This window comes from Vicugna pacos, chromosome 19 (assembly GCF_048564905.1).
Source record: "Vicugna pacos chromosome 19, VicPac4, whole genome shotgun sequence".
Classification (NCBI taxonomy): Eukaryota; Metazoa; Chordata; class Mammalia; order Artiodactyla; family Camelidae; genus Vicugna; species Vicugna pacos.
This window is the reverse complement of record NC_133005.1, coordinates 18,252,754-18,277,356: the sequence shown is the minus strand read 5'-3', so window position 1 is coordinate 18,277,356 and position 24,603 is coordinate 18,252,754. Positions and strand designations below refer to the sequence as shown.

General features: G+C 38.9%; 1 protein-coding gene across 5 annotated transcripts in view; it reads right to left on the bottom strand.

Annotated features, from left to right (window-relative positions):
- Window positions 1–5,220: 5,220 nt before the first annotated feature.
- The window catches only part of HAO1 (hydroxyacid oxidase 1), a 58,845-nt gene continuing 39,462 nt past the window's right edge, over window positions 5,221–24,603 (bottom strand). The window contains exons 5-12 of one of the 5 annotated variants that reach the window (XR_012061427.1): window positions 21,476–21,634; window positions 21,292–21,361; window positions 18,581–18,615; window positions 11,542–11,802; window positions 11,313–11,401; window positions 9,631–9,816; window positions 9,196–9,310; window positions 5,221–5,448 (exon numbers count right to left, since the gene is read on the bottom strand). Coding sequence is in view for 2 of the 5 variants with exons in the window: in XM_006207374.3 (XP_006207436.1) it covers window positions 18,545–18,615; window positions 21,292–21,361; window positions 21,476–21,634 (300 nt within the window). In the remaining 3 variants the exon portion in view is untranslated. Of the gene's footprint in view, window positions 5,449–6,125; window positions 6,372–9,195; window positions 9,311–9,630; window positions 9,817–11,312; window positions 11,402–11,541; window positions 11,882–17,848; window positions 18,616–21,291; window positions 21,362–21,475; window positions 21,635–24,603 lie in introns of those variants that run through there. The other 4 variants (XR_012061429.1, XR_012061428.1, XM_072943559.1 and 1 more) reach the window with 4 other exon arrangements.

Sequence of the window (24,603 nt, the reverse complement as noted above, 5' to 3'; positions counted from 1 at the left end):
ACGAACTAGAGTAAAAAGTGGCCAAAGACCTTAACAGATGCCTCCCCAGAGAAGACATCCATACATATGGCAAAAGGTGTATGAAAAGGTGATCCACACCGCATGTCATCATGGAAAAAGAAATTAAAACAACAGTGAGATACCACTACATACCTACTAGCATGCCAAAATCTGAAACACTGACAACACCAAATGCTGACAAAGATGTGAAGCAATAGGTACTCTCATTTATTGGCGGTGGGAAGGAAAAATGGTGCAGCCACTTTGGAAGATACTTTGTCAGATTTTTACAAAACAAAATATATTCTTTCCATATGATACAGCCATATGTTCTTTGGTATTTGCCCAAAGAAGCTGAAGACTTATGTCGACTCAGAAATTTGTACCTGGATGTTTATAGCAGCTTTATTCTTAAATGCCCAAACATGAAAGCAGTCAAAATGTCCTTCAATGCATGAATGAATAAATAAACTGTGATACAGTCAGACAATTGAATACCATTCAGCACTAAAAAAAAAAAAAGTGAAATAGTAAGCCATCAAAGGACATGAAAGAACTTTTAATGTACATTCACTAAGTGAAAAAAAAACCATCTGAATATCGGTGGCTGCCAAGGAAGGGGGTGGGGAGGATCATTAGGGGAGCAAAAAGGATTTTTAGGGCAATGAAAATACTCTGTATGATACCATAATGATGGACACACATCATTATGCATTTATCAAAGCCCACAGACCATACAACACCAAGAGTGAACCATAACATAAACTTTAGGTGATTATGATGTGTCAGCATAGGTTCATCAGTTTTAGCAAATGTACCACACTGGTGGGGATGCTGATAGTTGGGGAGGCTACGTATGTGTCAGGCAAGGGGTATATGGGATATCTCCATGTCTTCCTCTTAATGTTGCTATGAACCTAAAACTTATCTGAAAAAAGAAAATGAAGTCTTTTTAAAAAATACTAGAAGAAAAATCCTAGAGAACTATTCAAACATGGGATAGCCTGGGGTGGGGGGAGAGAACAATAAACTACTGGTTTACCTAACAGCATGTATGAATCTCAAATGCTTTATGTTATGTGAAATGAACCAGTATCAAAGGACTGCCTACTGCACTATTCCATTTTATGATAGTCTGGAATAGAGAAAACTATAGGGGCAGAAAATGTATCAGTGGTTGCTGGGGTAGGAAGAGACAGTGAATACAAAAGGATACAGGGGACTTTGGTAGGGAGGGGGTGAGGAAATTATTTCATACCTTGATTGAGCTGGCAATTACACTACTGTACATATTTGTCCCAACTCTCAGAACTGTACAATAGAGAGAGTGGATTTTACTGTATGGAAATGATACCTGAAGTTAAAAATGTAAAACTTAATTAACCCTAGTCTAACAGGTGATTTATATTGAAAACAAAATGGAATTAAAAGTATTTTCTACCCTCACACATTGTTTGTTTAAACAATTTATTCTTAAAAGAAAGCACTTGCTAAATAAAAACTCAACCTGGCGCCTGTCTAAAATACCCTACATTTAAAAACAGGAGAATCTGAATTGGTAAGGTTTTGGTGTAACATGAACAGCTACATATCAACCACATTCTAATCATCAAAATTTATTATATGGAGTGAAATTTACTGGCATCTAATGAAATCTTTGACTACACTTTTAGCCTGAATGTTTATCCATAGGAAATGCCTTCAGAAATTCTTTCTGGTAGCTTACACTATACAAATAAATGAATACATAGTTCTGAATGCTGCTCCTTTCTTTTCAAGCTTCAGATTACCTCTTATCAGCCTTCTTAAAGCCATACACTTGTTCTTACAGCCCAGGTAACTTCTCAGCCCCCAAGAGAAGAGTTCAAAGGTAGCCACCTATATAGGCAGGACATTTATTGTACTGGGTTTATGATGCCCAAGAGTAAGGGGCAATGAAAGGAAGAAAGGGCGGAGGGAGGGAAAAGACATTAAAACCCTCCCAACATCAAAGGCCATTCACTTCATTAGTAGTTTGATCACTGCTCCTCTTTGGCTCTTTCATCCACCTACATGATTCTTGGGCTACACAAAATTCATTTATTTAACAATTATTTCTCATATGACTGTTATGTAAGCTATGGTGCTAAAAATGAACTTGGGGTATAGTGACAAACAGAAAGACAAAGAACCTGTCTTAAGACAGCTACCATCTTTGGGAGGATGCAGACACATTAAGTCCAAAATCATGGCACAATAGAATCAGAGCTGTCATGGAATCCGAGGAGTACAAGGCAGGAAGGCAGATTCCTCAAAACAGGGCTCCAAACCAGGGAGGTGTGCTTAGTAAAGAAAAAAAAATAAATGAAGGTTGGGACATTAACCATTCTGATGCCTATTACCCAGGTGGATTGGGGAATATGGGTAGAAAGAAACCAATAAGAGCAAAGCCCTGAAGGATTACAAGTCTGTAACTTCATATAATCGTGTGATTAAAGCTTTGCCAGGTGAAAACAAATACACTTAGAAAATATAAAGGCTCGATAAAACTTTTTAAAAATTTCAAATTTCTGCTTAATCGATTTGTAGATATCTAACTGAATAACTCAATGGATGCTAAGTGAAAACAGAGGGAACAAATCTAATGTAGACAGAATCCTATCCCCAAATAGTATCATTAATTTATATTTACTTGGGGCAAATATTTTGGCATGAGGGTGACTTTTATGCTAATCAGCCAAATTCTCACCGGACATTGTCAATTGCATAAAAGGCAACGTGCACTCGTCTGCCTCACCCTTTCTAGTTCTGAAATTCTGGGCACGTGGGGGTAGAGTCTGAGCAGACTGATTTCTGATAGACATCATTTTAGAAAAGGTCATCTCTTACTTTGTATGCATTTCTTGCAACACAAATGCCTTGCACATTTAATCCTGCCATCTCTTTGCATAGAAGCTTACAACTCATAGAAAAAAAATGTTCACTTATCTAACAAATCTTTATCTGGTGACCACAATATGCCATGACCCAGAATCCTCATTTGTGTTATGCATTTGAGTAATTGGTCACATCGGTCGTATAAAAGTCTGAAGATACACATAAAATCACTTACTTAACCAGTGGCTTAAATGCTTAGGTAAGCTCTCCTTCAAACCTCAAAACCAATAGTAAAATGGGGGCTACAATGTCACGAACCTAAGCCATATTTTTCATCTGCACCAATTTTTACTATAGAGTTTCAATAAATATTATTCTTCTAGCATGCCGTAAATTCACTTCTCTATAGCTTCAAGAGCTTGGTCACAGTTTTATGGTTCTCAGTTTTAGTGAATTTGTCCATACTCAACCATCAATCTTTGCCCTTCCAAAATATTCATAATAAATAACTCAGAAATAGCCCCCCCTTAGTTTTTTTCTGGATAACATGCTTTTATTACTTCCCATCCTTCTCCTTAGTTTAGGTCTCATTCTACCCCTATTATCCAAAGAGCATTCTGATGTTTCATTGTGGTGGGAACTTAGCAAAAGGTAAGGGGATCCTTAGCTGAAAATTAAGATCAAATAGCAACCTGAACTGACATTCAGAAAGAGTTTAAGGATTACCAAGAAGCTGGCACCTTGGCTGTTTTCTCAATGAACTGAGCAATGGTGAAAATCTTTGCATATAATGAAAATTCTAATGTTCTTCCAGGTGCGCTTACAGCTATTTAGCTGGAAACCATTTCTTTGAATCCCTGTTTCTCCTAAACAGTGATACAGATGGGCTGTCCGGGACCTCATCCTCTCACGTGGATACGGTGTTGCTGCAGGCAGAAGGAAGCACTGCTATAACAGATCCCCTGGGCCTGCTTTTAAGAGTCTCCAAAAGCTGAGAAAAACAGGGAAAGAACCAAGTGTGAAATTTGAGGCAGCTATCTCTGACAACACACAGAATTAAAAGCATACACCTTTGACCAAGTATATCTGCCCAAGCTAGTAAACTGACCAACTTCTCCCTAACTCTTTTTTATTTTTATAAACCAAGAGAGGGACACAAGAAGAAAAAAAACTGACTCTAATTTGGAACCCAAGAAAGGCGGGGGTGGGTTGGGGGGGTGGAGAGGTAAATTTTGCAGATTATTCATTATTAACTTTGGGCAGTTATTGTTAATTCTTAGAAGTTAAATCAAAAAAACTACAGGACTCCATGGATCTTGGGCATGGATCTTGGGAGTGTTCACCCTCTGTCCTCACCTCATGCATGTGATTCACTTTCACAATCAAACATCACAGCATCATGGGAAACCACACGCTGAAGGAGACACACTGACGAAGGGGAATTGCTTACTGTGTCCTACCCAAATGATATCTATAGATATTTTGTTCAAGTTTCCTCTGTACATTTCTAACTTGTGGGTTGGTACCCAATTTCATTCAAGTGTTAGTACTCTCTTCATAAAATCTGCTTGTACGTCCTGACTAGTGCTAAACTTACACGCTGGAGCCATTAAGTCCCACTGTGATGCAGAACTTTATGTGGAGGATGAAATAAATACCTGACCTAGAAATTCCAGCCCTCGATCCTACATCTAAAGTGATATCTAGTTGTTGCTTAGAGAGCTGGTTATAGGAAGTGACTACTGTAGGGGAGACATCTGAGCTCCATCCAAAGGCCCTTGAATTCCCTATGCCGTGTCTACATGCTGATCCACCCACAAGCCTTGGTGGCCTTGCTTCCTGTGGCTTGCACCTGTGACTTCCTGCAGAAGGCTGACCTTGGACTACCAGAGCCACTTTGCTGCCCAGAGAGCCAGAGGAATCTGGGAATTTACATCTTCCAAGGGTGACCAACCAGCCCACTTTGCTGGAGACTGAAGGCTCTCCTAAGGTGTGGAATTTTCAGTGCTAAAAGCAGGACAGTCCCAGACAAGCTGAGATGGTTGGTCACCCACATCACTTCCCATCACCCACTAGCAGTCAGGCCTTTGCCAACATCTGACCAGTGCAGGAGGAAAGTCCAATTCCCTTATCTCAAGTTGGGACAAACAGTCAAATACAATTAATGCTCCAAAGCTTCTCTCAGAATCCAGCTGAGGCTGGAATTTCCCTTTCTTGACATCTCCCCTTCTGTATCTCAGTCCCCCTCCGCCACTTCCCCATGTCTCCTGGAAGCACATAATGAATCATCTGCACAGCATCCCCATCTCAGTGAAACACTCCCGGATACCCCCACCGAAGGCACCTGTCTTTCCCTGAGTGTGAGAACGTAACAGGATGGGCCTGCCTGCCGTTGAAATCCACAAGGTGGTCACAAATTTCATCTTAGCCAAACTTTTGAGCTTCTTCTCCTGAACTAGAATTGATTATAGGGTTATGAGCAGGTGGAAAAATCTTCTCATCTTGGCAAGTTTCCTTTTCTTGTTTCCACTGCTTTGGTCAACTTGGAGGTGGTCAAGATGGCAAAAATGGCAGCGGGAGATAAAGGTGGCTCTGATGGGCAAAGAAACAGTTAAAAGGAGGGAGAACTTAAATAATAAGCCCCAGGTGATTAAGATTTGATTCTTTCTTTTAATTGAACTATAGGCAGTTTATACTGTTTTGTTAATTTCTGGTGTACAGCATAGTATGTGTGTGTGTGTATATATATATATATAAAATATATATATATATAAAATAATTTGCTCTACTAGGATACTAGTAGAGTTATGTAATTCTATTATTTACACATACTTAACAATATTTTTCTGAAACTGTAACTCTGCAAAATATTCACCTGGCCTGGAACTGTCCTTTTTTTACGCTGAAAAGCTCTCCTTCGCTGACTTACTCTCTGTTCGAACCATTGAAGTTACCCTACGTTGAGCAATTTGCAATAATTTACCAAGGGCAAAAAAAGAAAACAACCAATACTAAGGTCGCTCTATATCCTGTGTGTTTGATTTAAGGAGAAGGGTTTCCCTTTCAGGACCCCATGAATGTACAAGGTTCAAACAAAGTGCGGGGCACTAATGAACAGACTGTGTTTTCCTGTGCCGGGGCCCCGAACAGAATGACTTCATTCAGGGCTTACTGCTCGCGCATGGAAAGTGTTGGTAAAAAATCCCACAGAGTTCAGACGACCTTTTCCTAGCTTTCGTTTTTTTTTTCCCCTGTTTGTCTTTCGGGTCCAAGCCAGGGATAACATAAATATTCATCAGCTGATATTTGCAGTAGCTGTGAAGTTATGAATGAGGCCATGCGGCTGCCCTCCCGGCCCATCGACAGAATGGCAGATTCTCCACTCAGCTCCCAGCCAAAGGACACTTTCCAAAATCCCCGAAGTGTACGAGTAGGCTTTTCAAACTCAGTCCTTTTTTTTTTTCTTTCTTTCCTTTAATGCTCAAAGCAGAAATGCTGTCTGCTTAATGTTTACCCTGGGATTATAGAAGAAGAAAAAGAAAAACATTACTTTGCCAAGCTTTAAACTTTCAGATGCCTTGACATAAAGGGGAAATGTGTTAGTAGCTCAAAATATTGGTAGCATAGATCAATGGTTATGATGGTTGCAGATTTTCTTTTCTTTTTTCTTTCTTTTTTTTTTTTCTTTTGACATGACAGACAGACACTTGAGGCATTTATTGTGTGAAGAAGGGGGCAAATAATCGCAGCTTTGATCTGTTTCTGCTGTTTTGTTAGTCACCTGAACAGGTGCTGGAGGGAGATGTTGGAAAACACTTTTGAATAAAAGACAACTTCAAATAGGTCTTCGATGCTGAGACATAAAGACATAAAAACTGAACCTGTCATGTAGCCTGGGATGGAGCTGGTCATCTTGTAATCCAGATTTCTCACAAATTAGCTCTTTAGAATGTGGAATTTTTGTTGAATTTTCCAGATCCTCTCACCCAAGTAAAAGCTAAGTAGAAAGAGAATTGTAAATGGAAACAAGAGCCTGGATGGTAGTAAATAAAGAATTGATGAATCAGTCTCCAATGGCTAATAAACACAAATAAAATATGTTTTTATAGATACAGGATAAATGTTGTCATTGTACAATATTCTCTTTTTGATCTTGCCTGTCAGTGTGTTTCATTCAAAACCAAACACCTGGTCTGTCCTTGTCTCTGCAGAAATGTTACCTACATGTATGAATTAGCAGGGTAATCCTAGGACATTAGGATCATTTTTAAGAAGTGTTACTCCAAAAGCCATACTTGGAAGAATCTACTCGGGAATGTACTCTATTTCTGAATTTTAAATAACAATTGCAGATCAAAATTTCCTATAATCACTGCTCTGTAGGTTTCTGGGTTCAGCCATCTTGCATAAGATGACATATCTGACAGTGGAAATAATTGTCTAAACCACCAAACCATAGAGACAGAAGATAGGAGAGCAGGAACTCAGGTGTTCCAACAGGGACCAGGTCCCAGCCTGGCGAGAAATCTAACTGGAACAGTTACTCATGGCTGGATCCCATTTCTGTCTTCATCCTGGAGTCTAGCCTAGCCAGGGCCAGACTGGGAGCCAGAGGCAAGTGCTCAACTGTATTCTCCCTGGCTCCAGCCCTCCCAGAATAAGGCCTGATGAAGAGCTGTTGGAGGGAGTCAAAGGCAATGACCTTCTGCAGGAAAAACTAGACATTAGACAGGATTGATAAATCGGCATACATATCCAGAGACATTTGGGGAGGCCAGATGAGTTAGAGCAGGGCAGAAAAGCATTTCTTCTCCCTCTCCTCCTTTCCTAGGACTGAGCACTCTTGATCTGGAAGTAGCAGAGGGGAGACTCCGTTGTTGATCCCTCTCTATGAAACTCTTTTTCAAAGCACATCCATCACAATGTCAAAAAGATCTCCAATTAGAAACTCATGACTCTTCTGTTATCAGGGAATAAAGTACCCTGATTCAATAATGGCCTGTAAAATCTTGTGTACTTATGATTCTATATGTTGATCTTAGGCACAAGCAACTGAAGATTTTTGTTTCTTTTTACATTTCTTTGTTTTTAAAGGACTATTTACATATTAAAAACCACTTCCTGGGATCTGGCCTTTCTTTCATTCCTCTGGCTTCTCCAAGAGCACTGCAAGTTTCCCACCAAGACCTCATCTGTTTAAGTGCACAGCTAGAATTTTCAACAGTGCTAGAGAACTTCAGATCAGTCAAGGCATATCACAAGTATAGTTCCTGTTGTTCCATCAAAATGGCCCACATGATTTATCATCTAAACTGGGAGACTTTGGGAGTAAATAGGACATTGACACTGGGAGAGGAATGAATATAAAACTGGGACTGTTGTGGGCAAACAAGCTGATTCTCTCTACTTTGCTTCTGAGAAACAACTTGGTGGATACTGGATATCCAACTGTTGGTTCTCTCTACTGACATATGCTCAGCTCCTAATAGTAGGATCAAGATAATTAATGTACAGACAACTTCCATGGGCTCAGTGTCCACAAATGTTAGAGAGGAACACCTCAGTAGAACAGTAACTTCAACACACTGGTTTTGGCTTGAGGGTTTCGTGACACCAGCTGATTCCAACTTCTCTGCAGTGAATTCCTTTCACTGTTTGGTGATCTTGATAAGCCTCTGTACCACTCTTGTTTCATACAGTTCCTTCCACATTGCAATGTGAAAATACAGTTGTACCATGTCAAAGTTCATAATTTTTTGAAGTAATAATTACCTGAACTCTACAGATGCTGTTTAAACTGATGTGGAGTATTCTGAGAAGAATTTGCATTAAACAAGTTTTTTTAAAAAAATTTCTTGCCATGTACTTTGATTTATTTTGTTATTAAAACTTCATCAATTATCTCCAGCTCAGCTACTATTGGCTGGCTGATTCTTCTGGGTCAGTTTCCCAAACTAAAGATGAAAGGGCTGATTTTTAGCATTTCTCATTGCATTCCTTAGAACTTCAGTTCTGTATTATAGTAATTGTAGACATATTCAAATTATTTATGGAAAATACCTAGTTTAACAAAGGTAATTAGATTTCTTTAATATAAGACTTGAGCTACATTAATAGGCAGATATGTTTTATCAAAGCACAAGATTTAACTTTAAATGTACATGGTTAATTTGTGTACTTCAATAGTCAAGCAGGGGAGAAGCTAAATTTGCAAGAATGAACACACTGGCCTTGGGATAACATGTTAAACTTCCATCAAACATTCTGTGGTCTGAAGCTGACAGTGTGTTTCTGGATCACTGATACGTGGTCAAGCAAAGAAAGTAAGACACTACTCACTGTGGGATTCCGGACAATTCCCTGGCCAGCTTCGAATTTCCCAGTTGCCAAGTGATGCCGAACTCTTCAGGTGTTACAAGATTAAGGTCAAAGAACCCGTGTGTTTCCTAAGTTTCTTTTTTTTTAATGAAAATATGAACAAAAAACATTAGTTAATTTGTAAGGAGGCCCACAAAGTGAGCACACACACATAGAAAAAAATGTAGAGTGCCAAGTTAAATTTGAGTATCAGATAAGTATTTTTTTAGGATGAGTGTGTCCCAAATATTGTATGGGATATGTTAAAAAAAAAATTTGTTGTTCCTACAGGGAACACCTATTGTTTTGTTACCCCCACCCCAAATTTCATACTCTAGAAGCAACAGTGCCCCTTCTCTTCCCTCTTTCCACACCACAATATTTAGGATTTAACGTAGTCCTATATTTATATTGTACCTCTTCTCCCTGACCATGTTTGATCGGTCAAGGGGTACGCAAGCAACTCAGAGTTCAGCTGTCAGATAGTCTTGAACTGGAGCTGGAACAAGCACATGAATTCTTGGTGGCAGAGCCAGGAGATGTGAATCAAGAGAGCTGTATGTGACCTACTAAGTTGAGGTTGCTAGCAAGAAAGCTAGAATTCTGCGAGAACCAAAGGGGGAATAAAGCAAAATGAGTCCTTGATACTTTCAAATTCTTTGACCCAGGTTTCCCAAGACCCAACCTCATTCATGTTTTTCCTGAGGCTTGGCGGTGAGACACATCCTATGGTTTAATGAGATACTAAAAACCCCTCCTATTGCTTGATCTAATTCAAGTCGTGTCTTGCTCTTTTCAACAAAGCATCAGGAGTCATAAAACCTCAGTGGGACATTGTTTAGGATGCTTAAACAAGTATCAATTTTCTCAGAAGGACTAAAGAAATATTAATTACTTGACACTTTTTAAGGAGTAACTTTTGCAAAATTGAGATGTGATGTACCCACATCATCCAACTTGTATGGCCAAGACCCCCTTATTCAGAGGTCTTGGACAGGGATCTTAGGGTTTGCCCATAGGAAACATGTAAGTAGCATTTGGCCACGTAATCTGACATATTCTGAGCAACTCTAAAATTCCCTGACTTTGTGGCATTTCAACAATTTATCAGTTTCAATTTGGTAGTCTTTTGCTACAGAAATATAATCAGAGACATTTTTAAATGATGAAATCTATCCTTGAGGAAATTATACTTCTTAATATTTTAATCACATGCCTTTTTACTTCTGTTTGAAAAATCGAACTCAATTTTACAATAGCAATTAAGGATTATAAAATACTCATGTGTTTTATAATCAGAATTCTTAGAATTTTCCATTGAATAGTGTGATTTTAAATTTTCTTAATGGAATGCTTTAAGTATTTGCTCTGTTTTGATGCCAAGCATAGAATGTTCGAGTTAGTTCTAAAATTTTTTTCCATAGTATCCCTGATAAGTTTTCATTAATTAATTTAACAAATACTTATTGAATAACTACACTTTTTCATATAAGATGCTGGTAATACAGCAAAAAACAAGACAGATTCCTTGCCTTCACGGACATGACAATCCAGCGTCTAGATCCATGTCCTCATTAATTTTTTCTTTATTGGTATTTGTTTTGTTCTTAGGACAACATGGTGTAAGTTTACGCATATGTTGACTTAACAGCATGTAAGAGAGTAAAGGTCATCACATGTCACCTTCAACTTCAGTGACTTGATTTTCAGGCTTCTATACCATGCTGTGTGCTCTCCACATGGCACCAATTAAAAGTTTTTAAAGAATAGTACATTTTAGTAACTGATATATTATTATGTGATAGCCAGTGACAAACGTAATTATTCATGACTAAGCTGCTTCAATGGAGCAGACAAGGTCTGATCATGAGTGTTTTCCAACAGGATCTGATATTTCTCAGTTTCATTCTTAACCTTGGGTTTGGTGGAAGCAAGACTATAAATGAATCTAGAATGGGAAATCATCTTGGCTCTGATATTGGATCAAAATACTTAGAATACCTAATTTATGTTATGTTTCTGGATGAGTGTCAAAAACCCCAATGGATAAGCAGTACATAAAATAAATTGAAATGAAAAGATGGATTCTTACACGATACCTTTATTTTGTTGCTGCTGTTCTTGTAGTTCTATCATCTCTCACCTCCCTCTCTCCCACAAAGTCAAAAAATCGGAGGACCACGTGAACCTCCATCATCAGGAAGATTTGAGTAAGCGACAAGAATGTAAATTTCCATAAAAATTTTTAGAGGCTTATATTTGTAATTAATGCATCATATATCTTTTCAAATTAACTTTTTAAAAATATATGTTCTACTTTTCACTTACCTGAAGACTTGGAAGAACTTTGGTAGTACGAGTGTTAACAGAGAGGATACTTAGTAGAGTAGGAAGAGGTTCTCATTCTTGAACTCCTGGAAGGAGGCATCTCAAACGGGGAGGCAGTTTGGGCATAATAACCCTCCCATGCCCTCTTAACCACTCCCTTCCTGAGAAAAGGCCAACAACTGTGGGGAGTGTCTTGCTTTCCAAAGATCTTTCTTTCTGTGTTTATTTGCTTGTCCTTGCATCATTTTCTCCATCATTTGCCTGCCCAATAAAGGATGGACAAGAAATGGCCAAAGACTTGAAAGCCAATCAAATCATTCTGGATAAATTGTTAACAGACCTGGAAGAAGATTAGCCAAGAAACGTTTAGCTAAAATAAGGTTTGGGGGGAAATCTGTGGATTTCATTTAGATCGTGTTTACATGACAACAAAGCATCTGGTCAACTTAGTGGAAAGTAGGCGAATTGTTTATGTGGTTGTGTAGACAAAACCACCAGTCGATCCAATGGTTGCATTTTCCAATTTATGAATTCTGGCTTTCATATACACTGCCCTGACCATAATCATGAATATTTAACTGTTGCATAAATTAATGTTTTTTCTTCTTTTTCTGGTAGATTAACAGTTTACTAATGCTGAAGTCTTCAAGTATTTTTGTTGGTTTGTTGTGTTGTTGCATTTTTTTTTCATAGATATGTGATTGGGAATGTTGGAAACAGTGAACTTTAACTTTACTCAGTTAGATTATTAAAGAATTCTTTGAAAGAGTTTCTTCCTGACTGCTTTTTTAGTGCATTTTTTTTAAAATCACTACTTAAATTTCCACACCATGACAGACATTATATTAAATAACTTTTTCAGAAACTCTCAAAAAAAATTGGAGTGGTATTGCTCATTAATATTTAAACTAGACAGCATGGTTATAATAACTAATATTAAAACCAAAAATATATTCTTGACTAGGGTAAAATTATTGCCTACTATTATCCAGAAACTTTTAAAAAATCTGAGAGGTTTGCTCATTAATATTAAAACCAGATAACATGGTATCAACAATAAAGGAAAATGTGAACCAGAAGTGTGTTCTTGACTTGGGCAATGCTACTTGTTCATATGGTAAAGGAATCTGTGCTGCTGGATCAAAGAGATGCCAAAGTTCCTTAGAGAAAGGCTCTTTATTGTGCCAGTTGGCTATTTAGGATACAGGATTTTGTCTACTCAGAGGGGCATATTTCACTATGTCTAACAAACTTGGCTCACACTTTTCAGATTTTCAAGATGTCAGCCATTACACTACATACCATGTATTCTTATTACAATCGTTTACACAATAGCTTACACGTACATCACTTCTTAGTTTAGGAGGACATCACTCTTCATTATTACATACTATCGATTAATGATATTACTCTCACACCTAAAGGATGAAAGTTAAAGTTCAGGATTATTTTCTCAAGATGATCTGCTCATTCAGTGGCTAGTCCGAGCCAGGAACTCAAGACTTCAGACAAAATTTCTGTGCTCTTCCCAGGAAGCCATAAATGAAAAGATTAATAAGAAAAACAAACAAACCAACAAACAAAACCAAAGCTGCTTTAGATCAGTATAGTATTTTTCTCCAAATAATTTTAAACATTATTACATGTATTACTGCAAGGAATGTGCCCACAATACAGATAAGAGCTGCCATAACATTTTAGTTTTCAAATTGGAGAGCTATGTTGAAAAAATTTTATGTGGCTTGCCCAGGGTAACCGTGTAGCAAGGCTGGTCTTAAGTCTGTTGGATAAAGTCTCTCCTCTGCCTAAAATTGTTCTGCATATTTAGATCTGTGCTATCCCATACTATACCAACTGGCCACATGTAACTACTTACAATTAGAATAATTAGAATTAAATCAAGTGAAGCCTTCAATACTGGGCACAGTTTAAGTGCCCAATAGCCATATATACAGCAGATATTAGCTGCTATATTAGAAGTTACAGACAGACACCAGTTTCATGATCACAAAACATTCATGGGACAGTGCTGGTCTGGATAATAAGAATCTTAAAATGCTTGTTTTAATAGAATAAACTAAAAATTTATAATAAGCACTGATATAACTATTATTAGAACATTGTTAGTAAAGCAAACATAGGAAAATGAAGGGCAATGTTAATAATATATTAATAATTGATATGAGATATATGCTGGTTAACTTGGGCTTTTTTCATATTTAAATTAAAATGAAAACAGTGTACTAGGCATGGTTCTGTTTTTAAATTGTGGGTCATGTGACATGTAGCATTACCTCAGCTGAAGGCACTGAAATTCAAAGATAAAAAATACATCTCACCACTCTGCACCCTCATTTCACAGCTGAGACTCTCAGGGTCCTAAGGTTAAATAATGTTTCACGTGGACACTCACTCAGCTCTTCGGGGTCTTAACCCGATGCTTTGGGGTGGGCTGGCCTTGACTTTCAATTAGCCAAGTTGGTACAAAAGCCCTAGCATATCATGTGAAGCATAGCACTACCAACCACGTCAGTTGGAAGACTCTGCCTGCTAGAAACAGACTCAGGAGTTTGACTATCCTGGAAAACAAATCAGCTTTAAAGATAGATGATCTAACCAGAGAACACAGGTGGGAAACCACGCCAGAACCTTTTTCCCAATGGGGCTGAAGCAAATGAACAAACAAAATCAAATTTATTGCTCACTTGAATTCCAGCCCTTGTTTTGGCATCATTCAAGGTAACAGGATTCTTGGTTTACAGAAGATGCTGGAAAATTTTCAGTTGAACCTATGCTTACTATCTGAAATGATATTCAGAAAAATATCAGTAGGAAAACAGATAACCAGATAAAAATAAGCATTTCTTATTTCCCCTAAACATCTCTGGGCAACCACATTAGGGAGGAAAGAAGACACAGATTGCTCAAGTTAGACTTGGATACTGACAGGAAATTGCATCTTTTTAAACAGATAAGATTCCCCACCACATAAACACACAATAATACTCTTCTACCATTTGTGTTAACATTTGTATTACCTAAAATAAATCTTATCCTGATGTTCTTCTATAATTGGTATGCGACGGAACACACATTGAAGCAAATATAGTTCAGAAAGCATCCTCTATCTTTACGTTGTAAGAAACCTTCAGATGTTCCTAACCAGACAAACTTTATTTTGTTGCTATGCAACGGACATGCAATACAGTCCATCAGACAATAAATAAATTATGAATTTTACAATGAAAGGTCTTTTCTCCCTGTTTGAGGACAAGCCACAACTTCCTTTCATGCTATACTAATCCGCCACAGCCCTCTAAAGCTGTTTCACAAACGCTAATGTTTTGGCAAGATAAACAAATGAATGAATAACCCCGCAATGACACAGATACAGTTTGCAAACTGCTCACTCAGGAACCAGTACTGCTTGATTCATTCCTGCAGGCCTGGGATCCTGGACTCCCCAAGCCTGGTGGAGAGGAGGAAGTTTATTTCACATCCACATTCTTCCAGGTAGCATAACATAAGCAAGCTTAAACAAAAATCTGTTAGTGGGCACCCATCACTGCTACACGTCTCAGGCATGATTCTGTGGAGGGACATGAGAGTGATTTTCACCACAAAAGAAGCATCTGTGAGGACAAGATGTTACAGGCGCTGAGAAATTGTGACTCATGGGCCAAGACCCAAGTCTAACATGACCTGCTCAATGTTGAAAATGTTATATATTTGCCAACATTGAAAAATCTTCACATAACAATGTAGATGTCCAGCTTTTCTTGAAAAAAAAAATATGAAAATAACACTGAATTTGCATTCTCACTAAAATCAGTTGGAACCAGCTTCCAGCAGAAGGACCGCGAACAACCCAAACATGCAACATGAGAAGAATGGATCGATACATTACGACATGTTCATGCACTGGATCCCTACAGAGCAGTAAACACAGCTAATGACTGACAGGCTCAGCAGTGTGAATGAACTTCATAGACAAAACTAAAAACAGCAGTACGTATGGTGTGGTTCCACTTCTATGAAGAGCAGCCATGGTGATGGAAATTAGCATAAGGTGGCTTCTGGTAGAGGCGATACTTTGGGGAGGATGTTTTGAAAAGTGCCAACTCTTGATCTGGGTGGTAGCGGTCACGTGGGTGTATGTGTAAAATGCCACCACCTCTGACAGATGTGTGCACTGAACACACAGCACTGTAAGTACTTTGTGCTTCAATAAGAAATCAGTTTCAACAAGAAGAAGCAACTGACTGAGAAGAAGTGGCCTTTTTTAGGTGGGTCCGTGCCCAACAGCTGGCTCATTACATGACCTGCATTTTAAATCAGACTTGATGCTCCTTGCTCTAGACTTGACCAGTGGTTCTCAAAGTGTGGTGCCTGGAAGAGCAGCACCAGCCTCACCCGGGAGCTCATCATAAATGCAGATTCCCAGGCCCCACCCCAGACCTGCTGAATCCGAGGCTATGGGTGCGGGCCCCACAGCCTCCAGGTGATTACGACACTCTCTCCAGTTTGAGGAGCCCTTCTTTGGGGCATCAGATACACTAAACATACAAGAAAAGCAGACTTGGCCTATATTAAACTACTTGTTTCCTATTACATAATTTAAGAAACTCAGGAACAGAAAAATCAGTTGTCTTCCTCAAAGAACTTCTTTCAAGTTCAAGTGAGAAAATCCTTAGAAACAGATATCCACCCAACATACCCCATTCCTGTCTCAGACGTCAGAAGGTTTTGGTTTTAGCATTCTTACAACTGGACTGGAGACACTCAAAAAAAAATGTAAAAACAACTTCATATCTTTCTGATTATGCAAACAACATACATCATAAAGCATTCAACTACATTACAACTCTGAAGAAAAAGTGCATATCTACATTCAAGGAGGTAGCATGGGGGTCATAAATGTGTCTAGAAAGTTACCAATTAAGACCACTAATCCCCATTCTCATAAAACTTACTTAAAACACTATCTGTGGACCTCCATTTGCTGGGGAAGTTATCAGGTTTTAAGCAACCACATACTAGGATGGAGCCAAGCGGACCTTCTTTGCTAAAAACAGGTGCACCCCTGAATCAGTTGGAGGGATCCAAGAGGTACTTACTGTTAATTGATTAATAGTAATTAGAAAAGTACAAAACAGTTATAGAATATGACAGTAATATTCCTTCTTGGTAGTTGGAGAAAAACTTAAGGGATGACTTTTCCTTTTTAATCAGACTAAATGATTCTTCTTTATCAGACCAAGATATAATGATATAATTTCAGAAAGATAGATCTATGTTTGTGTCCATTGTAGTATTTATGAAAGCCCTAGCATTTAAAGGAAAAAAAAAAAGAAGGAGGGAGGAAGGGAAAGAGATGGAGAGATAGAGACAGAGAGACAGAATGACAATGACAGAGAGAGAGGCAGAGAGATCTGAGAATAAAACATTATAATAAAATAATAAAACATAATTCTTGTGATCATATTTTAAGGTAGTGATTCTCTAAATTGTTTCATTCAGTACTTTATAGTAAATGAACAACCAACAAGCTGGTGAAAAAACAATTTCAAAATTACTTTGGCTGCTAAGTTTCCCTCCCAGCTGTCAAACACCTGATTTGGGAATAAATGAAAGTCATCTGACCAGAGCTTCATGGACAGGCAGGCAGTGCAGTCACACAGGATTCTACACCCCAAAGGGGGCTTTGTGCTTGAGTTTAATGTTCTGTTGCTGGCTTGAATTCTTAATACTTTTGAGTTTGTATTTTATACGTAAAGGATGACAGGACCATGGAACATGTGCTGGGGGGCCTGGAGCCACAATGTCTCATCTCCCACCACCTCCCCACCTCCCCTAGACAAGACCTTGGCTAATGGCCCACCTACCTCACCAGTGACAGTGGCTCTGTCCACCCCCACCCTCCACTCTGAGTCAGGACAGATCACAGGGTGATGTTCAGACCCCTGTGAGGGTCTGTACTTGCCCCATGAGTACCCCCATGCCCCAGGAAACATGACATTCAATAGCAAATAAAAGATACCATGGCAGGTTAAGAGAAAAACCTTGAAAGAAAGGGAAAGGTCTTTTTCCTGCTATTTGAATAAGGGGCCATCATTTCATTTGGCAGGGGGCCTCGCACATCACGTCACTGGCCATGACTGTGAGTGAGAAAGAAGCAAAGGGATAACGAAGAGGATCTACGAGGTATAAGAAAATTAACAGGTGTACATAAGGCGAACAGGGAAGACATTCGGGCTCAGGGATCAAAATAGTTGAATTCCATTTTATTACAAATGGACCAGATAGAATCTTTTCAAAAATCACTTTATTTCTCTCTGACTAAGAAGCCATCTCCATCATAAAATACTCAGATATACTAAAGATACTAAAGATGTGAATGGAAATCTACATTCAAAGAAGGAGCATAGCTCAGGGTGTCAAAAAGTACTTAGAAAATCACAAATTATCACCAATGTATCCCAATGTTATCAAGCACCATCTCCTCAGTGTAAGGAATCCAAACCTGCTATCTCTCCAAGGCACTCTCAGCCTTTTGAACCTGCGCTGACAATTTAAGAACATGGTTTTAAGGAAATCCCAACACAATGAGGGTTAATAAACAGTGAGATCATTATCTGTGTACTCCACATGAGCTAGCTCCAGTCTTACCCTGGGATACCTTTTGTTTTGCAGCACGTTAGCCTGCCAGGGGATGACGCTATCTAAACACATTTTCAATGTTTTCCTTTTTAACAGTTAATATATTTCCAGGATGCAAGTCCATTTCTCTCTAAAAGGTTCCTAGGGCACCCATTGAAAAGTCAAAAGCAATGAACTTAAAATAGCAAGGGATTGCTGTTTTGTTGGAGAAGAAGGACACCCTTTGTATCGAAGTGGAGAATTACAGATTGTGGTCACTCTCTGCACAGTGTCTCTTTGTCAAGTAATACATGCCGAAAAAATAATAATAATAATAATACAGATGGGAAAATATTGTGCACTGTCAGATCTTGGAAACGGCCAAAGGATTTTTCCTCACCAATGTCTTGTCGATGACTTTCACATTCTGGCACCCTGAAAAAAATAACGCATACATTTAATACGAAATGAATGCAATAATAATCAGGCAGGTAATCGTTTTCCCCAGGAATGTAAAACTTGACAAATGTAAGCTTTATGATTCAAGGTAGGCTTGCCAAATCTTATGTGGCATGAGACCATTTTTATTACCTAAACAGTCCTTAACACAAAATGACTGGCACATATTTTTATTAACACAAAGAGTATATTCTTTCTGCCACATTTAATAGAGAGGCAGTGGCTGAAAACTCTCTTTGAGGATATGTCTGTAGCAAATTAAAATGTAGAGTGAGGATTCACAGAATGGCATTCTCCTCACTGATACTGCACCCACACAGCTTCAGCCCAGGAGAGAGCAGACCAGTGATCTCCAGAACCCTACCTATGAGGACAATCTGGGTGACACGGATCACAGAAAAGGAAGCTCTCCTACCTTCAAAAGTGGGGAGCTGATAATTGACTCAAGATGACCCTTTGCATCTGGAGGTCCATTCTGAGTCAAATTCAAAATAGTCACTAGTGATAATGATGATTATTTACTTGTTCATTCCAGCAGCAAATATTTACTGTTTGTGCTGCTCTAGGCACTGGGGATACGCAGTGAGGGCAACAGACCAAGATCCCTGCCTTACGTTTGGGATCTTGATAATTCTTACATTTTAGAGAGGAAATAGATAACACCTAATGCATGTAATTTAAAAAATAAATTATATAATAGATGATCTATAGAGGATGTTAGGTACTACAGAAAAATAATGAAATAATGGCAGGGAAGAAAAAACTGGAAGTTGAATGGGTGCAGGAAAGACTGCCATTGTCAATATGGTGGTCAGGATGGGACCCTGTGAGGAAATAGGAAGTAGGCGTGACTTGAAGGACACGAGGGAGTTAGCCAGGTAGATATCTGGGGAAAGAGCATCCAGGCAGAAGGAACAGCCAAGGCCAAAGCCCTAAGGCTGAAACGTATCTGATGTGGTCAAGGATCAGCAAGGAGACCAATGTGGCTTGGGCAGAATAAGCAAGGGTGACAGTGGTAGGAGCCAAAGTCAGAGCAGTGACAGAGGTCAAAGCACATAGGCCCTCATAGACCATCAGAAGGGTTCTGGTATTTACTCCAAATAAATCAAGAGCCATTGGAGGGTTCTGATCAGAAGAGTGCTGATATGATCTGAGTTAATACTTAAAAGGATCATTCTGGCCATCATTAAAAATCCACAAACAATAAGTGCTGGAGAGGGTATGGTGAAGAAGGAACCCCCCTACACTGTTGGAGGGAATGTAAATCTGTGCAGCCACTGTGGAGAACAGTATACAGGTTCCTGAAAAGACTAAAAATAGAGTTATCATATGATCCAGCAATCCCACTCCTGGGCATATATCTGGAGAAAACTCTAGTTCAAAAAAAACACACACCCCAATGTTCATAGCAGCACTATTTACAGTAGCCAAGACATGGGAGTAACCTAAATGTTCATCAATAGATAAATAGATAAAGAAGATGTAGTTTTTATATACAGTGGAATACTACTCAGCCATAAAAAGAGTAAAATAATGCCATTTGCAACAATATGGATGGACCTAGAGATTATCATACTAAGTGAAATAAGTCAGAGAAAGACAAATATCATATGATATCACTTATATGTGGAATCTAAAATATGATACAAATTAGCTATTTACAAACCAGAGAGAGACTCACAGATGTAGAAAACAAACTTCTGGTTACCAAAGGGGAAGGAGCAGGGAGGGACAAATTAGGAGTTTAGGATTAACATATAAAAGCTACTCTTTATAGAACAGATGGACAACAAGGTCCTACTGCATAGCACAGAGAACTATATTCAATATCTTATAATAACCTATAACGGAAAAGGATATGAAAAAGAATATACATATATATGCAAAACTGAATTGTTTTGATGTACACCAGAAACTAACACAACATTGTAAATCAACTATACTTCAATTAAAAATAAATAAATAAAAGGATCGTTGTGACCCTGGGATCAGAATAGACTGGGACAGGGCTGTGAGCAACGACAGACAGGCTGACTCGAAATATCTAAGGAAAGGGAGATTATCATAATATCCAAGATGAAGAAAGATGATGAAGGCTCCAGCCAGGATGGTGGCAGTGGAGGTGATGAGTGAGGTCTCCTTTACAGATAGCACCTCTTTGGATGTGATGGGACTAGAGAAACGAGGAGTCAAGAGTGACTTAGGATGTTTGATCGGAGCAACTGAAACAATGGGATTTACATGAACTGAGTCTGCAGGTAGAGCAGGTTTAATGGAAAGAGTCAGTAGTTTAGTTTTAGAGTTTGAGATGCCACTTAAGACATTCGGGTGGAGATGTTGACTAGCCAGTTAGATTTATCGTTCATGCATTGTGAGATGAGAAGGAGTAATGATGTCATATCTACCCTTAAGGTACTAATAAGACTCACCAAAATATCCCTGATAAGACTGTCAAAGGTAAAAGCTATAGACAGCACACGATGAGGAATTCCTCCATTCAGAGAGCGTTCTGTGCTAGAGCTGTGAGTATGGATCCAACTTTAAACTGAATTACACTCCAAATGATTCCATCCCCTTTCCCCTCAAATTCACTTCTCTCCGTGAAGACCCCCAGATGAAAAGAAAGTTGTAAGTGAGGATGCCAAGTCTTACCACTCAGAGCCATGGCCAACCGGAATTCTTCCTTCAGTATCTCAAGGACGTCTTGGACACCTTTCTCTCCCTAAGGAAGTAAAAGACACAGATCTTTCAGGTAAGTCAGTCTGACTTGTTTCATGAAATTATTTTACTATCGATCATCCTGTTTTATACATTTACTGCTTTGTTCTTCAATTACCTGGCACGCCAAGCCCCAGATGATTGGTCTCCCCACAAACACAGCCTTGGCTCCCAGGGCCAGAGCTTTCAGAACATCAGTCCCTTTCCGCACACCCCCATCCAGGAAGACTTCCACCTTCCCTTCCACAGCCTCCACAATTTCTGGCAGAGCATCAATCTGTGGAGAGAAGAGGTCAATCATGAGATTCTATGCATTTTTTAAGATTATGAATGATTTGATTTGATTTGATTTTTCCTTATTAAAGAATAGTTGATTTACAATGATTCAGGTATACAGCAAAGAGATTCTTGTTCGGATTCTTTTTCATTATGGGTTAACACGTCAATGTTAATATCAGCCTCAATAACCAAACCAAACTTTGGGTGGGGTTCCACCCTAACCCAGTGAATGACCACTATTGCACATTACCAACAACGAAAATTATTAGGGTTGTGGTGAATAGATGAAATTCCCAGTTTATCTATCAAACAAAAAAGTTCTCACTGTATACTGTTCATCTTTAAGGGAAAACTCGTGAATATTGATTTTTTTAAATTATTTCACTGAGCGATTCTAGCACCAAAGGGAGATTGTATGATTTTTAAATTTTCTAGTATTTTGCATATGCTTACTATATTCTTATTTTCCCATTAAGTAAACCTCAACTTCCTTGGGCCACCAACCACCTGACTCAGGCTTAGAGTAAAAGAAGTAGGATTAGAATCAACAGTAAAATGACTCCTTCCTAAAATAAAAGATGTGCAAATGCTAGCAACCAAAAACCAAAAAATTCGGATTCAGTGGCTTACTTTTCAATCAAAGTCCAAGTTTTTTTTTCTATTCCTGATATTCAAATTCAAGCATCATGATCACAAAATATATATAAACACAATTTAAAAACACGTTATGATCTTAAAAGATACAGAGCTATTCTTTATTAAACGCATAAATATAAATGAAGTATCTTGCTCATATAATTATTCTGAACATTATTTACTCATTGAAAAATCAATCGTTAAAATTCATCCTCAGATTGTGGTGAAAGCAGTGGTGTATAAAAATGCAAACACCATAAGTCATAATAAACTTAGTCTCTGATTTCCTGTCCAAAATCCTTTGCATCCAGCTGCACATTGGAGAAGTCCCCCTGAAAAGATTTGTCTTGCTTTTAAGGAACATAATGTCATGCACCTTCAAGGGCCTCATCCTAACTGGCAGTTGATGGGTTTACATCAGCACTAGAGGATATAAGATCTTCCTCGAGGTTGATCTGGTAAGTTGCACTATTGGTCCCAACTCTTAATACCTCTCTGAACCCACTCTTTTCCCAAGGCCACTTTGCAGTGTTTCCTACTGAAAGAAACAGTGTGCATTTGCCACTCCTTGACAGTGGCCTTGGCCTTGCAACCTACTTCAGCCAATGACATGTGAGCAGAAGTGGCTGAGCGCCATTTCTGGGCAGAGGCCTTAAGAGACCTCCCGCATTACAACTTTCTCTTGCATCTGTGCCATCTGCCATGAGACGAGTCTCCCCTGGGCAAGGCTTCCCTGTTAGCTGAGACCCAGGATAAATATTCAGCCAGCCCAGCTCTCCCAGCCAAGCCCAGCTGGACCTGCAACTTGGAGCACAGCCACCTAACCAGCACCAAATCCAGATCAGCAGATCCCCAGTTGACACACAGCTTCCTGGGAATAAAGAATGTTGATTTAAATCACTGAGTTTGGAGTCTAGTTTTACAGCATCATGCACTAACAGCTAACAAAGTTGGCCTGTAGCCAGTTCAGTTAACAGCCAATAGCTGATACAATTGGCTGCTTTGATGTAAATCTTTGCACTTGAAAGTGGAAACAATTCACAAGGTGACCAGTAGGTCGAAGTCTGTAGCAATTACCATCTGCATCCTCAAATATTTAAATACAAAATTTAGCCCAATCTCCATTTAAAATGCAAACAGAAGAAGCTACCATACATTCAAGTGCAGTTTTTCCAGAAATAATTGTGCTGAAATCACTCAAAGGCTTTCTCACTTCTCCCCTAAAATTTTAGAGGCTAAACTTAAAGAGAGTTTTATGTAAAAGGTTGGAGGAAGTGAAGGCAACATTTGGCACACGGCCCCTAAACGTTTGGCAGGTAACGTGATTTTCCCCTTTTCCTTCTGGCTTTTCTGCCTTGCCAAACATGCTTTGGATCCATTTACATACGTCCCTTTACCTATACATAGTCGTCCTTTAACAGTCAGGCAAGTTACATCAACAGCTAAATGCTACAATTTCCAAGTGATGATGCAAGCTATAATTAAGCATATTTCCCCATTTGAAACCAAAACCAAAGAAAAATATTAGCTAGCTCGGGTTCAATACACATTTTCAAAGTCATGCACATCCAGTCTGTTTAGGATATTTCCAATGCCCAACCTGGCCTAAAAAGTAAACGAATAAGGGTACTTAAAATGTGAATCCTGGGTTATACAACGAAGCCCAGACTGGGGTTTCCTGCTTCCGTGGACAAGGATGTTCTATCTGAAGCTGGGCATTTCTATCCTCCCTCTCCTCTTTCTGTAGCTGTAGTTGTGCTGGGTATACGTTACCCAGAATAATTCTGATCAGAGCAGATTACATAAATAAATATAGTAGACAAATCCACCATTTTATGACTGTAATGTTTCCACCTTTCAAGCTTGCTGCACATCTAAGAGACCATTCATTTCAGCTTTTCTTTCCTTAGTGGTTCTTCAAACAACTAATTGTAGGCTTAGCACCAACGGGGTTACAGGAAAATATGGTAAGATTCCAATATATTACTGCTCATTCATCCATCCATTCATTGATTTATCACACACCCTATTGATGACCTGGTAAATCCAAGATGCTATGCCAGGCAGCTTAAGTATCCAAAGAGAATCCCACAGGGCTCTGGCTCCCCAAGAGTCTCCTCTTTCCTGTTCCTGCTCAAGGCACACTCTTCCAGGTCCTCCGTATCCCATGAAACTCCCACTCACAGGGGGCTCTTACCTTTCTACCTTCTTAGAGCAACCAGTGTTATACTCTTGACTTGTGACATTTTAGGTATAAATCCCTTTAAAGGTTCCAAATCCATACTGATGAGCACAAACAAAAGCAGATAAAGCCAGAACAGCATGAGTTAA